At 56.6% G+C, this 15030-nt stretch overlaps 1 protein-coding gene across 5 annotated transcripts in view; it reads right to left on the reverse strand.

Moving 5' to 3' along the window:
- ADAMTS14 (ADAM metallopeptidase with thrombospondin type 1 motif 14) overlaps window positions 1-15030 on the reverse strand; it is a 77393-nt gene that overhangs the window by 20935 nt on the left and 41428 nt on the right. For 3 of the 5 annotated variants that reach the window (XM_059662469.1, XM_059662472.1, XM_059662468.1), the window contains exons 5-10: window positions 8376-8459; window positions 7499-7655; window positions 5123-5228; window positions 3091-3234; window positions 2356-2488; window positions 1242-1355 (exon numbers count right to left, since the gene is read on the reverse strand). In XM_059662469.1, the coding sequence (XP_059518452.1) occupies window positions 1242-1355; window positions 2356-2488; window positions 3091-3234; window positions 5123-5228; window positions 7499-7655; window positions 8376-8459 (738 nt within the window). The remainder of the gene's footprint in view (window positions 1-1241; window positions 1356-2355; window positions 2489-3090; window positions 3235-5122; window positions 5229-7498; window positions 7656-8375; window positions 8460-15030) is intronic. The other 2 variants (XM_059662474.1, XM_059662473.1) reach the window with 1 other exon arrangement.

The raw sequence follows: 15030 nt of genomic DNA on the forward strand, positions 1-15030 counted from the left end.
TTGGGGTCACCGGGGACTTTCCAAACCCCAGATGCCGTGGCTGTACCCCAGGCCAACGGAATCAGAGTCTCTAGGGGCAGGGGTTTCTTAAAGAAGCCATAACAAGATATGCTCTTTATATGCCATAAACTGCACTCATTTCAAGTGTGCGATTCAATAAACTTTCACAAAGTCACAGCGTTGTGCAACCGTCACCATAAACCAATTTTAGGACATTTCCATCACCCCAAGAGATAGCTCATCCCAGATGCTGTCACGCCCTGTTCTGGGGGGGGGGGGGGACTTTTAAAGCTCCCAGATGGTTCCAATTGCGGCCAAAATTGAGAACCACTGATGAACTGCTATGTGAAATAGTGACAGGAGAGGGCCTGGAACGATGGTGACATGTGGAGCAGCCATACTGTCTCCGGGATAACCGGGAGCCTGCCGGGCCTGTGCAGGCTATGGGAGGCCCCAGATGCGAGTGGGAGGAGCCTGGTGAGGGCAGAGGACAGAGGACAGGCTGCTGCGGGTGGGTGCCCAGGGGCTGGGCTCAGAGCTGAGGCTGAGTCATCATCACACCTCTCTCAATGCCGTTTCTTCCGAGCTCTCTCATGTGCTGTGACATGATTCGGTAACTTCGGAACACAGGAGGGTGGGCAGTGTGTGTGGTCAGGGGTCAGTAGGGTCCAGAGAGGTTCAGTAAATGGCCCAAGGTCACCACCCAGCGATTCCAGCAGAGCCAGCAATAGAGCAGAGGTGGGTTTCAGAACCCAGCTCAGGGCTCCCACACCTGGCCATGCAGCCCCTCTGCCAGAGGAAGCCCTGGCCCATTCCGCATGCGGAGCACACACACAGCAAGAAAATACATGAAAGGTCAGGTTTGTGGGGAGGGGGGTGGGGGGGATGTGTGTGGAAGAAACAGCCTGGGGGGACAGTAGACAGGACACCTGGAGTCCTCCTTCATCCCTTCTCTGTGTGACCTCCACAAGTTCCTTAACTTGCCTGGGCCTCACTCTCCTCATCTGTGAAATGGGAGTAAGCATTTCTGCTGGATGGGCTATGAGGTGATGCCAGATTCTGCCAACTAGAGAAGCAAAGGCTGTGGTGTGGGCTGTGAGTGTGGAGTTCATGTGAGGCCTCCATGTGCACGGGGCTCCCATCTGCCTCCCCCCCACACACACACATTCATTACACACTTGGTGAGGAGGCAGGGGCTCCCCTGGGGCCTGAGCCCAGGAAGCCACTCCTGCTGCAGGTACCTTGCCTGGCGCACACTCGGTCCCGTCCAGCGGGGGCCCCTTCTTGGTCTTGCAGAAGTACGGGTTGTCAGGGTGGCTGCACCACAGCTGCTTACAGGGCTCAAAGGTCGTGAACTGCATGGCAAAGGGTATGGGGTCACCCGGCTGGACTGGTTCCCCAGCTCTGACAAGGGGGCAAAGGGCAGCGACAGAGAGGAGGGAGTGGTGGAAGCTGGGAGGCAGGAGGAGTCTGTCCGGCCAGAGCCCCACACACTCTGAGGCCCAACCTTCCCCAGGTGCCAGCGGCCTCCAGCAACCCCTCCTCTCTCCAACAGGGTACCAAGAAGGGGCAGCCACAGCCCACACTCCCGTCTCCCTCCCACGCCTCCCTCTCGGCCTTTCTCACTGAGCAGGGATTAGGGTTTGAGACTCTAGGGAGGCTGTGCCCGATGCCCCTGAGCCGTGCGCCTTGCCACCCAGCCCAGACAAGGTTGGACGGCCACCTCCCTCCAGTCTCACCCAGTCACGCCACAGGTTGGCAACTGTGTTCTGATTGTCCAAAAAGGCCCCAACTTCCTTTTCTCTCCTGTCACCCCACCAGCCAGACAACCGTCCTCACAAATACAGCAGTTGGGCATTAAAACCCCATATCCCAGGCTGTGTGTCCACCCCCAAATCAGAGACCACATGTCCCAGTGCGGCCTGGGCAGTGGGGAAGGTGAGCATGTGCAGGGCCTCCTGGTCCTGCAGAGCCGAGGAGGGGGCTGCACTCCTGGATCGGGGGGTGAGTCACCAAGGCCTGGTCCCTCAGAAAGCCCCCCGCCCTGGGCTGTCCCCTGCTCTGAGCCTCTGCTTGGGCCTGTGAGTGATTATTCCATCTTCCCCGGGGCTAGAGCATTCTCCAGCCACTGCCCGCGCCCACCCCTACACCTGGGGCTGGGTGGGCGGGTATGCAGCAGAAGGTGGCAGGGTCTGGGTCCCGGTCGTCCTGAGTCTCCCTGATGGAACCGAACCTTTGGCCCCAGCTCCAGACGACCAGCCCGGCTGGGCAGCGGATGTTCTGTGAATGAGCAGCCCGGATCACGGAAGGACATGGTCCCGGCGACCCGGCTGGCAGAGGCCAGTGGGAACTCACCGCGGAGCAGGTGTGGTACCCGGTGCCGAAGTCAAAGCGGCACTGCTCGTCCATTGAATAGTCAGTGCCAGGCAGCTCCGGGGGCTGGGGCCAGGCGGGCGCAAAGGGGTCATCAAGGAGGCAGTCGTAGGAGCTGGCGGTGAAGACAGGAGGTTGAACCAGGCTGAAGCCGGAATCCTCAGGTTTAGGGAGCAGGCAGGCTGGCAGCAGTGCAGCCCACCGCCCTGCACTGTGTCTCATCTCACACAGGGCCTCCCATCCACCCACTGCGTCTGGGGTGCTCCAGGGCCAGGGCACCCAGGGCTGGGGTTAGCGCTCAGCTTGTAGCTATCTTACAGGCCAGTTTGCCCACGTTAGAGGATCACGCTAAGGCCAAGGTGAAGGGTTGGTTCATGGACAGTCGGAGGGCTCTCTGCACTGAGGGTGGGAAAAGCCAGCCTCCCATGCAGGATGCAGGAGGCTGGGTCCGGGCCAGCTGCCATGCGAGGTTAGCGATGGATGTCTGCCTGTCCTGTCCCACCCAAATCTACTCTGTGCCCATTCTCGGCACTGCTCTCACCAAGTCTAGCATTTGTACTGGCCTCCATGTCCCTGGAGGCCCAGACGCTGACCAGCAATGCTGTGAATGGAGTGTGCTTCCAAGTGGCATGGCATTGGGAAGGGAGATGACTTGCGGGGATGAGGTGGCAGGCCGCATGCCCCCCCATCCTGGGCCCCAAAGGGGAGGTGACGTACGGAAGGTAGCGGCTGAGCTCCAGCTTGCTGCAGCGGGACCAGTGGAAGCGGTGGAAGGCAGCCTGCACCAGGGGTGCCATGACGCTGCCCAGGCTGGTCTCATCCGCACAGCCGTTGCCCTGACCGTCATGCTCCATGCCGAGCCTAGAGGGGGGAGACAGAGGGGAGCCTCGAGTCATGCCCAGGGAGCCCACCCCCGGGGAGACGGGGAGGTGGGCCAGCAATGGGGACGCTGCCCCGACCAGGCTCCAGGCTGTGCCTCCTGGCCTCAGTTTCCCAACCAGGCAGAGGGGAGGACCATCTCTCTGGATGGAAGCTGAGGCCCCACTCTGTCCCTCAATAGGGCCAGACTCATTCTTCCCTGAAAGCCTTGCCCCTGCTGATCGCTACTCCCAGACACTCCGCCCAGGACACCCTCCCTGGCCGCCCAGCCCATGGGCCGACCTCCCACAGCAGAATCTGCCTGAACCTCCATTAACAGCTCGCCTGCCATGAGCTGCCTTCCCACCAGGCCTTGGCCTCCAAGTGCCAGGCCAGGTCTCATTCTGTTCAGTTCAACCTCATTGACTGAGCCCTCTGTGCCAGCCTCTCAAGCTTCTCCAAGACCCCACAGTACTTAGCACAGAGCTTTGCCTGTGGCATGCACCTACCGTAGTACATTTCCAAGTCTGCTCTCTACACTTAACATTTAACGCCAAAGCCCAAAGGTTCTAAATTCTTAAATACTTGCAAGTGGCTGCATGTGGCCTTGACCACTAGGCAGACACATGGTCCTCTAAGCTTGTCCTCTCCACACAGAGATGACTCTGCTCAGTGAAGAGTGAACATCGCTTACCCCCTCTCCCCGCCGCCCCCCAAAAAGGGAAGACAGACTCCTGGCTCCAGAATGTGTGGAACCATCAGCTTCCAGTGCAGGAAGGGACCGCCGAGGTGGCACTGGTGTCAGCCTCCATGTTGCAGATGAGGACACCAAGGCCCAGAGAGTAGGTACCACCTGCCCGGGGGGCAGAGCTGGCATGGAATCTGCATGGGCTTTCCGTGCTGACAGGTGGATGCAGAGGAGCACAGACTGCGGACGGCACACCCAGCCCCGAGGGCAGGCCCACCCCTCTCCTTCCCGTCCCTCGGACTGCAGGGATCAGCCTCCCTTTGTGTGGGGGCTGCTGAGTGTGACCCTGTGGGCAGACACGGCGGGGGGGCGTGATGGTGGCACGTGCATGTCACCACCCGACACATCAGATAGAGCTGACTGGCTCTCTCCCAGCATGCAGCTTCTCTGTCCTGTTCTCCACGGAGGCCCCACTCCTAGCACTGGGCCGGGCACATGGCAGCTACTCAAGAAATACAGGGTGAATGAATGAAGGAGTATGCGCTCTACAAAACCCAGGCTCAAAGAGCAAGCAAGCCCGCCACAGCTGCTTGGAACTGGTCTCAAAGGGCCTCAAGGTGTGGATGGAATGGGGGGCGGGGGGACAGGTTGAGACCACCTAGACCAGTGACGGCGAACCTTTTGAGCTCGGCGTGTCAGCATTTTGAAAAACCCCAAATTAACTCTGGTGCCCTGTCACATATAGAAATTTTTTGACATTTGCAACCATAGTAAAACAAAGACTTATATTTTTGACATTTATTTTATATATTTAAATGCCATTTAACAAAGAAAAATCAACCAAAAAAATGAGTTCGCGTGTCACCTCTGACACGCGTGTCATAGGTTCGCCTCACTGGCCTAGACGCTGACCACAGCCCATCGATGGGACACTGCCATTGACCTTCTCAAAGACAGGGCCACATCTGGTCCCCCATTCCCTGGGATTTGGGGGCTGGACCCAAGGCAGGCCCAGGATTGCTGTCTGGGCCCCTGGGCTCTGCCCCCACCTCCCACCTCTGCCTCAGGGCAGAGCCTCACTGAGGGCAGCTTCTCTGGCATCGCCCGGAACACTGGCACTGGAGCCTGATCTGGGCGAAGCCTCCCACACCCACAGACCACCTCAGAGCTCGCCGTGCTGCCCACCCCCTTGGTGCCACTTACACATGACCAGTCTCGTGGGCCACCACGAAGGCGGAAGAGAAGCCGTCCTCATGGTTAAGGGCACAGCTTCTCAGGGGGTGGCACATGCCAGTGACAGGTGCATATCCTGTGGGGAGGGCGAGAGGGCAGAGAGAAGTGATGCACAGTGAGATAAGACACGCCGAGCGGGGCCCAGCAGTCCCACTGGGCCATCCTGCCCTGGCCACTGCGGGCGGGTCCCTGGAGTAAGAAGCATCCTTGTGAAGTCCCACCTGCAGCAGAGCAGCCTGGACCCAGCTGCCCCACATCCAAGGCTTACGGCTTCTCTCTTGGCCTGCGCCCTCCCTGTACCTGTCAGCCATCCTCTAACCAGGCAGTGGGGTTCCCAGACAGGCCCAAACCTGCTCATGCCCGACTTCCACGTCCCTCCAGCCAGCCAGTCAGTTGGTCATTTAACAAATAAGCCTTCTTTTCATGTGGGGCTAGGGGTGCACTGTGTTAGATTCTATGGGGAAAACAGAGGAATCGGATCCAAACCCCCCACCCTCTCTGCCACACACCCACACATTAAGGAGCAGGTGGCTTAGCAGGCAGACCTGGGGGGAGAGGTCAGCTTAGGTGTGGCCTGCAGGGCCAGAGTTCAAGGAGCAGCGGGGGGCAAGCAGGGGGATCTGAGGAAGCGGATGGATTCCACTGAAAGGCCTGAGGGACCAGGGATGCCTCTGGTGGCAAAGAGCTGGGCCTGGAGGAAGGTGAGACAGCTCTCCATGGGTCAGGGAGAGAGCACGTGGTGGGGAGGACACAGGTGAAGGAGCAGGCACGGCTGTGCAGGCCTCGGGGCGTTGCACTGGGGCTGGGATGTCCCAGCAACTAAACAGCAATTGTGGGCAAAGCCTGTGGTGTAAGGGGCCTGCTTCCCAGCATCCCCTGGGGCTCAGTAGGGGCTGGGACACAGACATGGCTGGGGAAGGCCTCCGAGGAGGAGGCAATGGGAGAGAGTGCTCCCTGCCTGGGCCTGCAGCTACCAGACAGTAGGCCCTGTATGTAGAGCTCTGGGGTGCTCTGTTATCTGAGATGGCGTGGGGGGCCAGTGATAGAAAATGAGAATGGCGGTGGGAAGGAGGTGCCTGGGGCCTCTATTGTCCTGAAGGTCTGAGATATACTTGGGGTGCGGATACACATGTGTATAGGCCAGTGATGGCGAACCTATGACACGTGTGTCAGAGGTGACAAGCGAACTCATTTTTTTGGTTGATTTTTCTTTGTTAAATGGCATTTAAATATATAAAATAAATATCAAAAATATACATCTTTGTTTTACTATGGTTGCAAAAATCAAAAAATTTCTATATGTGACACGGCACCAGAGTTAAGTTAGGGTTTTTCAAAATGCTGACACGCCGAGCTCAAAAGGTTTGCCATCACTGGTCTAGGTGTATGTGTGTGTCTGTGTACATATGTGTAGTGTGTGTCTATGTGTCAATACGTGTGTTTATGTGTATGCATAAGTTTCTGTCTGTGTATACATGTATCTGAGCATGTATATCTGTGTTGTTTGCCTGTAGGCCTGTACATGTGTGTCCGTGTGTCTGTGTGTTTATATGTGTGTGCATGTGTATCTGTATGTGTGTGAAAGCCCACATTTGGGGCTTCAGGGATTCCGACAAGGAGCCCTTTAGCAGGGGCATGGCTGGCTGACTCACTTCTAGCATCAAACGAGGAAAAACTAGGAAGTTCTCAACTCGGAGCCCAGACATCCAGGCTGAGTCTCAGATCTGCCTCCTCCGTAAAGTAAGGACACAGGCGGCCTCTTCACAACCTGGTGCCTCAGGTTCCCCACATGGGAACTGGGGTAGTCAAAGCTCCATGTGTTCGCAGAGCGCTATAGTCACACTCCGTACAGACATTTCATGTGCCCTCGGCCCTCTCAGCAGCCCTGGAACGGAGGGAGGCCAACACTATTATTTTTCCCACTCGGCCGCGGGAGGACCCAGGGAGATGAAGTGAGCTTGGATCGCTGGGTAGAGAGGCGTGCGGCTGCGGGCAGAGCATGCACTTCCTTTCCAAGTTCCACACGAGCCCCACTAGGTGCCCATGACCTGGACGAAGACAGATGAATGCAGTGTGGGCAGACGATGGCAAGCACAGAGCCACCTGCAGGCTCAACCAGGACAGCAGGGGCCCGAGTGGGGGCCCCTTCACTTCCTCTGATCGTCAAGAAATCACTGCCAAGCTTGCCCACCTGTCCATCCAGGTCCTGTCTCTCAAGTCCCACGGACCTCTTCGCTGACGGGGAACCTGGCCCCTGACCTCCGAGGGCGGCCCCGGAGCGAGCGCAGCCCGGAGCCCCAGCCTCTGGCCTGCACTGCACACACCTGGCCCAGGCGAGCACAGTACCTTGCATACCTGAGGGCCCGAAGTCCTGCCGGGTGAGGAAGATGACGTGGTCGTGGTGCTCTGCGTGGCCAGGGTCCTGGCGCTGCTGGGAGTGGGCCCAGCGACACACCTGCTCCAGGCTGCGGGAGGGGTTCCCACGCTCAATCAGGCTCAGGGACTGCGGGCCGGAGAGTACCAACAGCAGAGCGGTGGGTCGGAGCCCCCGGACCGCGGTGAGTACCCGACACTCCCCTCCCCTGGCAGAGGGGAACCCTGAGGCCCACGGGACTGCAGTGCCTGTCCCAAGGTCACTAGCTGCCCCAAGGTCACTGACTCTGGCTGCTGCTGGCATTCCCTCCTACCTCAGGGAATGTGCATGTACCAAGCCCTGCACGGGGACACCTGTCTGCTAAGAACTGGTCACACATGACCTCTAATCCCTCAGCCAACCGGCAGGCAGGTGGGTCTGAGCGTTTCCTCTAATATATTCACTGTTATTTAATCTTCACAGAAGCCCCTGGAGGAAAATGTGTTGCTACCCCCACTTAGGGGAGAATAAGCAACTGGTCTGTGATGGCAGAGCCCAGGGCCCGCGGCCCAACCATAGCAGGACCTGCTTGGTCACTGCCCCTCTCCCAGCCCCAACTTCCCCATCAAGCCCTCAAGGGGAGGGACCTTCAGCTGGAAGGATAAAGGACTGTCCGTGTAACCTATTGGAGGGAACCTGGAGTCCCTGCTCACCATCCCCAATGCCTCTGCCACTGAAGCCTCAGGGTTCTGACTCAGGAGACAAAATGTTCCCTAGATACTGCCCCCCTCCTGACACCGTAGCTGGGATGATGCAATGGCCCCACACCCCTTCTCTCTCCAAAGCCTGCCTGCTGACAAGGGGGCTTACTTGTCGGTAGCCAACCATGATCAAGCGGACGAGGGCAATGTTGATGTGTGTCCCCAGGGACTCGTCATGGTAAATTTCATTCACCTGCAAGGAGAGACGAGTGTGCAGTTTTAGGGGACACAGAGGGTCATGAAGGGCCTACTATGAAACAGGCACTGGGCCAGGTACCTGACACACCTTATCCCATTTCACCCTCACCACGGCCTCTGGAGCAGGCGTTCTTATCCCTACTTTACAGATGAAGAAACTGAGGCAGAGAGAGGCAAAATGACTTGCCCAAGGCCAGGCAGCAAAGGAGCTGCAGAGCTGGGATTCAAATTCTAATCCAACTAGGAGCTCTCTCCTCGGAGCCAAAGTGTGAGGGGCCTGGTCCCAGCCACCCTGGTGAAGGCTCCCATCTTTCCACATCTCTGAAGAGTCTTCTGGAATGTCATCTGGGTCAGGTCGCTCATTCTCACATCCTGTGCACCTTTCCAAGTGGCACTGGAAGCATTCGTCTGCCCTGTGGTGCCTGGGCGCTCCTCCAGGCCAAACCCAGGGGGAAGCACAGTAGGACTCTGGACCGGCAGCAGCGGCATCACATGGGAGCTCATTAGAAATGCAGAGTCTCAGGCCCACTCCCAAGTCAAAGTCTGCATTTGAACACGCTCCCCCGTGCTCCTCAGGGATGGTCAAGTTTGAGGAGCACTGCATTGGATAGCTCCCTCGTCCCTTAGCCCAGGGAACTACGGGGCAATGCCTGCACAGTTGATCAAAAATCGCAGTCCTCTCCACTCCCCTGTTCTTACCACTTCTGTGTCTCCAAGCCCTTCAGCTCATGAGCAAAGTAACCGGCCTACAACCCACAGAGGAACTGCTGTCCACCAAATGGAGAGGCGCATCGAGGCCAACCTTACATGTGAGAGTCCCTTGGGGAGGGGAGAGCCGGGAGGGGGGCTGGAGGCCTGCTCCTGTGCTGACACACCCCTCCTGGGACAGCCAAGGACAGAGCCAGGCTGTGGGTGCAGGCTGCAGCAGCAGAAGTGGCAGGCATCACAGAGCCCCCGCCCACTCTCTCAGTGCCCAGAACTGGCAGCTGCCCCAACTCAGGAGCATGCAGACTTAAGAGCTGTGAGCATGAGGCTTCCACCAGGGTCTGCCTGGCATCCATGTCTGGACCCAACTGAGATTAAAGATTGCTACCCGCTGTGGGACAGCAGATCCCCCCAAATCCCCGCCACGGGGAATGATGGGAAGTCCAATGGGTGGCGGTGCTTCCTTCCACCTTCCTCTCCTCCCCACCATCGTGGAAGCAGAGTGTTCAAATGCATAAAGAGATGATGCCCTCTCAACCCACATGCTCCTGACTCATCCTAGAACCGAGGTGTAGAAAATGTGAGATCCAATCGGCCACACACACACTTTCTCCCTAACAGAATTCCAACCTAATGATTCTTCGCTGATCTGCAGAAATGATCATTGATCTGCGACAGAATGACTTTTAAACAACTTCAACATCTCAGCCCCTCCAACACTGGAACATGGTCTTCCTTCTACAAGGGGGTGGGGTCAGTGTCTCAGACCTGCCTGACATGCAGTGGTTCTCAACCTTCCTAATGCCGCGACCCTTTAATACAGCTCCTCATGTTGTGGTGACCCCCAACCATAAAATTATTTTCGTTGCTACTTCATAACTGTAATTTTGCTCCTGTTATGAATGGTAATGTAAATATCTGATTATGCAGGATGTATTTTCAGGGGTCGCGATCCACAGGTTGAGAACCGCTGCTAGTGGCATGAAGACCAAGGTGGGGTCATGGGCAACACACTCTGTACAGCCACATCTGTGCCCCACACAGACACATGTAAAGCCACCATCACCCAGAGGAGGGGGGAGAGTGGTCACTGGGATATGTTGGGGGAGGGGTACATCTGCAGGGCCTCTGGCATTTGGAAGTACCCAACACCATTTCCTTCCCGCCTTCATCTCTCTCCAAAATGGACCGGGCAAACTGCTGCCAGAATCTTGCCATGTTACTACTCTCTTCTGTCCCCACACTCAGCAGGCCAAATGCTCCATCCGGGGACAGATGGTGGCCAGTCTCCTGGGGACTTCTCTCCAAGCTCACATCAGCCGAAGAGAAAATCTTCTAAGCAGCAAGAGAGAAGGCAGGCACTCACCAAGGAGTGACCGTTGGGTGAGGACAGGTTTGCAACAGTAACACGGGAGACACTGAAGTGGCACCATCAAAACACCAAGACAAAGAAACCGTCAACCTAGAATCCTGGGCCCAGCAAACTATTTTTTAAAGAACCATGATGAAATGAAGGCATTAGCAAACTTAAAAAAACACACACAAAACACTGGATTAGTTACACAGACCCCACTAACGGATCTGTAGGACAGGAAGATGGAAAACAAATCCAGAAAAAGTGGCCTACGATACAAGAATGAATGAATAGTTTTGAGGCTGTGATAGGAGCAGGGTTCAGCAATGAGACAGTCTGGTCTTTTCTCGCACTAAATAAAGATAATAAAAATAAAGTAGCTCTGTTTTCCTCCCTTAGTCCCCCTCTAGAATAGAGGTGGGGTTGGCCCTGCCATGCCAAGTCTCCTGGCCCGGCCCGCCTCTCGGGCCCTGGCAGGCTCATCTGCACTCACCCCTGTCCGCTGTGAGTAGGGACCTCAGGGCTTAGATCCAGCTGGACTTACCCTGAGGCCTTCAGCAGGCCAAGGAGGAGGTGGGTCAGGGCTACCACGTCCAACCGGAACTACGGAAGCCGCCTGGCACACGGGCTCTACCTACAGTGCCAAGTGGGTGCTGGAGCCACAGTCAATAAATGCAGCTACCTGAGAGGCCCAGCCCCAGCCCCTGGAACACACACAGGCAGCTCCCTGACAGGCTCCAGCCTGGCTGTGCACCCAAGGCCTGGCTCTGCCAGCCTCCCAACGGCCAGAGAGGCAGCTCAGGGGGAACGGGAATTGCTTCGCATGGCAGTGGGCACAAGCGTGACGGCTCCAAGACACACCCACCGGGCAGAAAAGAACCGTGTGTCTGGTCTCCTTGCTGCCATGACACCGCCAAGCTCAAGGTGGTCTGCCAAGGCTCCCAGGTTAGGGTTCGGCATCCTATTGGCCTGGGATGCCCACTGGGTGTGCACCAGAAAAACAAGCCAACGTCAGGACTCTCTCCGTCCAAGCGGAGACACAACGAGTGAAGGAAGTGGTGGCTAGAGAGTGCTGGGGCTGAAGGGATGAGCGACATACTATTTACTGAACACGTTCTACGTGCCAGGCTTTGCTGTGCTGAGGGCTTTGCATACAATCTCCCGACACCCTTATGGAGACAGGAATGATTCCCTTCTCATAGGCCAACTAGCCGGGACTCAGAGAAGTTAAACAACTTGCCCACGGCCATAAGCTTGGAAGTGGGAGGACCAGGATTAGAACTCAGATCTCTGTGACTCAGACACTACACGCAGCTGCTCTCCAGAACCAGCTCCTGCGGCCGGCTCGCTGGGGTGGGCTTTCTCTGATCTGGGAGAGAAGATGAGGGGATTTACAACTCAGAGGAGGAAGGCAGGCCTTCAGGCACCCTGGTCACCTGAGCCCATAAGCCTGGCTCAGCTGACCATGGCATCAGTGGGCAACAGAGAGAAGCTGAGCTCCTGGGGGCCTGGGGTTTGCCAGGCAGCCCCGACGGTAGACACTCTGTCTCCATCAGCACACTTGTGCCCTTCAGTCCGAATTTCCTCATCCTTACTTCAGAAAAGGCCGCCCCCCTTGTCAAGGCGGGACTATGAAAGAGACTTTGTCTTCAAGTAATTTACAGTCTTACTGAGAAGATATGAGATGCAGAGTGAGATCTGAAGAGAAAGTTCAATGGAGGTAAGCTTGGAGCAGGCCAAAGGAGTCGGGGTTGGTGAGCCTTAAGCAGGGCAGGCTATGGAGGGGCAGGAGTGTGGCGGAGGGTGGGCGGGGGGGGGGGGAGGTTCTAAGTCAGGGATGGGAAGGAGAGAACTGCCCAGAGGCCAGGAAGCAACGGGCAAGGAGGCAGCTCAGCAGGAGACGGGTCAGAAAGAGAGGCTGGCCCTCCTGGTGTCTCAACCACATTCTCTGCACCTTCTAGAACCAACTTTCTAATGTTCTCTCCTGCATGCACCCAACTTCTGAATCACACAAAGGCTTTGCTGGGACCAGATGCCAGGGTGGAGGTAGGTTTCCACACCCAGTAACCAGGCAATGCTGTCAGCCAGGGAGTCGCTACAAGAACCCCTTCCCTGTCCTCCTGTAACCCTCAGGGCCAGGACCTTGTGGCCAAGCCCGGGGAGCAGGGAGAAGGGAAGGAGGGACTATTGGAGTGGGAGCTCTAAATCCGTTTTCCTGCCCAAAGGGAGGGTCAGACTCTGGGTGCCTGCGGCTGGAAGGGGGAGCCAGGCCCAGGCAGCTCACGGGAGGGCAGCTGGCAGCCTTCCCTCTGGACCCAGCCAAGATGGGCTTCTCCCTGGTGGGGCAGGGACAGGGGACCCAGCAGAGAACGGTCCCAGCCAATCCCACGTTTCCTCACTCCCAGGGAACGTTGTTCCCGAGGAGGCAGGGAGCAGAAGGTGCACCTATTTCGTGGCAGGCGGTTCTGGAAGGTCTCAAACAAGGAGGGGCAGGCCTGAGAAAGCAAGACCTGGGGTCCAAGACCACCCTGTGCACCAACGGGGAAGAGCGCGAGCCATCATCTCAGGGCGGGCTCAGCCCACAGCTGCCTGCAGCACCCACTGAACCCTCCCGGCAACCTGCCCAGAAGGGAGTACTATCCCTTCTTTTCTTTTTAATGAACAAACTTTTAAGTTTAGAGTAGTTTTAAATTCACGGAAAAGTGCAAGGATAATACAGAGGATTCCCACATGCACTGGTGCAGTCACCCAGTTCCCCCATTGTTACCGCCTGCCACTACTCGACTACACTGGTCACAACCTACGAACCAGGTCTGACCGTCACCACTAACTAAAGTTCATATTTTATTCCGGTGCCCCTCCCTTTCCCCTGATGTCCTTTTTTTTTTTTTTTTTTTTTTTTCTCCTTTTTGCTCTGGGATCCCCTTCAGGACACATTTAGTCATCCTATCTCCTTGGCCTGCTCCAAGCTGTTTCTTCCCTCTGACATTTCTCAGACTTCCCTGGGTTCTGATGACCGCACCGATACTGGCTAGGTCCTTCATTTGGGTAAGTCGGATGTTTTTCTCCCGGTCAGACAGGGGTCGTGGGTTTGGGGGAGGAGGAAGACAGAGGTGAAGCGCCATTCCTGTCTCTTATGTCAGGGTGCGTGCTACCGACACGACTCATCACTGACGACACTGACCTTGCTCACCTGCTGAGAGCGTTTGCCAGTTTCTTCACTGGGCGGTCACGCGCTCCCTGCCCCTTCCCTGCTGTGCTCTTTGGAGGGAAGTCACTCTGCACGGCCCACACTCCAGGACTGAGGAGCGGAAACCATCTGGAGAGCAGTCTCGTCGGTTGTGGGGAATTCTCCGCTCAGGAGTTTTGCCTCTTCTCCCCCCTCTACCTATTCATTCCGTTGTTTACGTATCCATGTGGACTCGTGGGTATTTATTTTACGCTCTGGGTACAATTCAAAGCTCCATTAATCTGTTGCTCAAATTGTCCCAGCTTTGGCCACTGGGAGCTCCTTCAGTTGGCTCCTGTGTCCCTTTAACTCACCCCCACATTTTTGGTTTGTTTTTGTTGGTTGGCTTTTTGGGTTTTGAGCACGTCCTCACTTCCTGGCCTACAAGATGCTCAGCTTGGAGATCCCCAGTTCTAGAGTCAGCCATTCCTCCAGGAGCTCCACGGAGCACGGCCCATGATCTCCATCCTCATGGCGGGAAAAGCAGCCCAACGTTATGGAGGAGCTGCCTAGGGTCACAACCACAGTCAGAGTGCCAGCCCAGCCTCTGCCGAGGTGCCTTCCCTGGGCACTCCCTGCCCTGGACAGAATGAGGGCAGCACTGCTTGAAGGCAGGGCAATGGCCCCAATGCCCTCCCCTGCCCCTTCTCAGTCCCGACCCTGGGACCAGCCCTTCTATCTCCCGGCCCTGACCCTCTGAAAACAGGCCTACGTGGTGACTGCAGTCCAGGTGCCCCACACCCAGGTACCTGAGAGTCAACATCTCGTGAGTCTAAGTCGCCCTCCTTTCCTCATTTACGACTGCAGACCAAATGACAGTGATGGTGTGTTGTCACTCCCTGTGCAAGCAGGACCCTCCTGTTACTGCTGGTGGCTTTCCAGGCCAACTGAACCCCTCCACATTACAGGCAGTGAGTCATTTAGGGACTATCCCGGGAAGGAATGCAAGTCCTCGTTGTCTGAAGACATCCACTGCCATCTTCCAGGAATATCACAAAGGCAGCCACATCAAAGCTTGCAGCATGAGTGTCCATGGCTGGGACAAAGCCCCAGAGAAGAGAGTGGAGCACTCAGCGCATCTCCATGCTCTTCATGGCACAGGGACAATACTGTGCAGAAACATACTCTGATGGCTCTAGGCTGAAAGTGACTCGGACGAGTAATATCCCGCATGTGAAGGAGTTACGGGGGTACCTTAATTCCTCATGTTGTCATATGTATGTACGCATAAGAGCAATCATTTCATTGATAAACATCAGTGTACATCAGGCAAAAAGA

Source organism: Myotis daubentonii, chromosome 13 (assembly GCF_963259705.1).
Source record: "Myotis daubentonii chromosome 13, mMyoDau2.1, whole genome shotgun sequence".
Lineage (NCBI taxonomy): Eukaryota > Metazoa > Chordata > Mammalia > Chiroptera > Vespertilionidae > Myotis > Myotis daubentonii.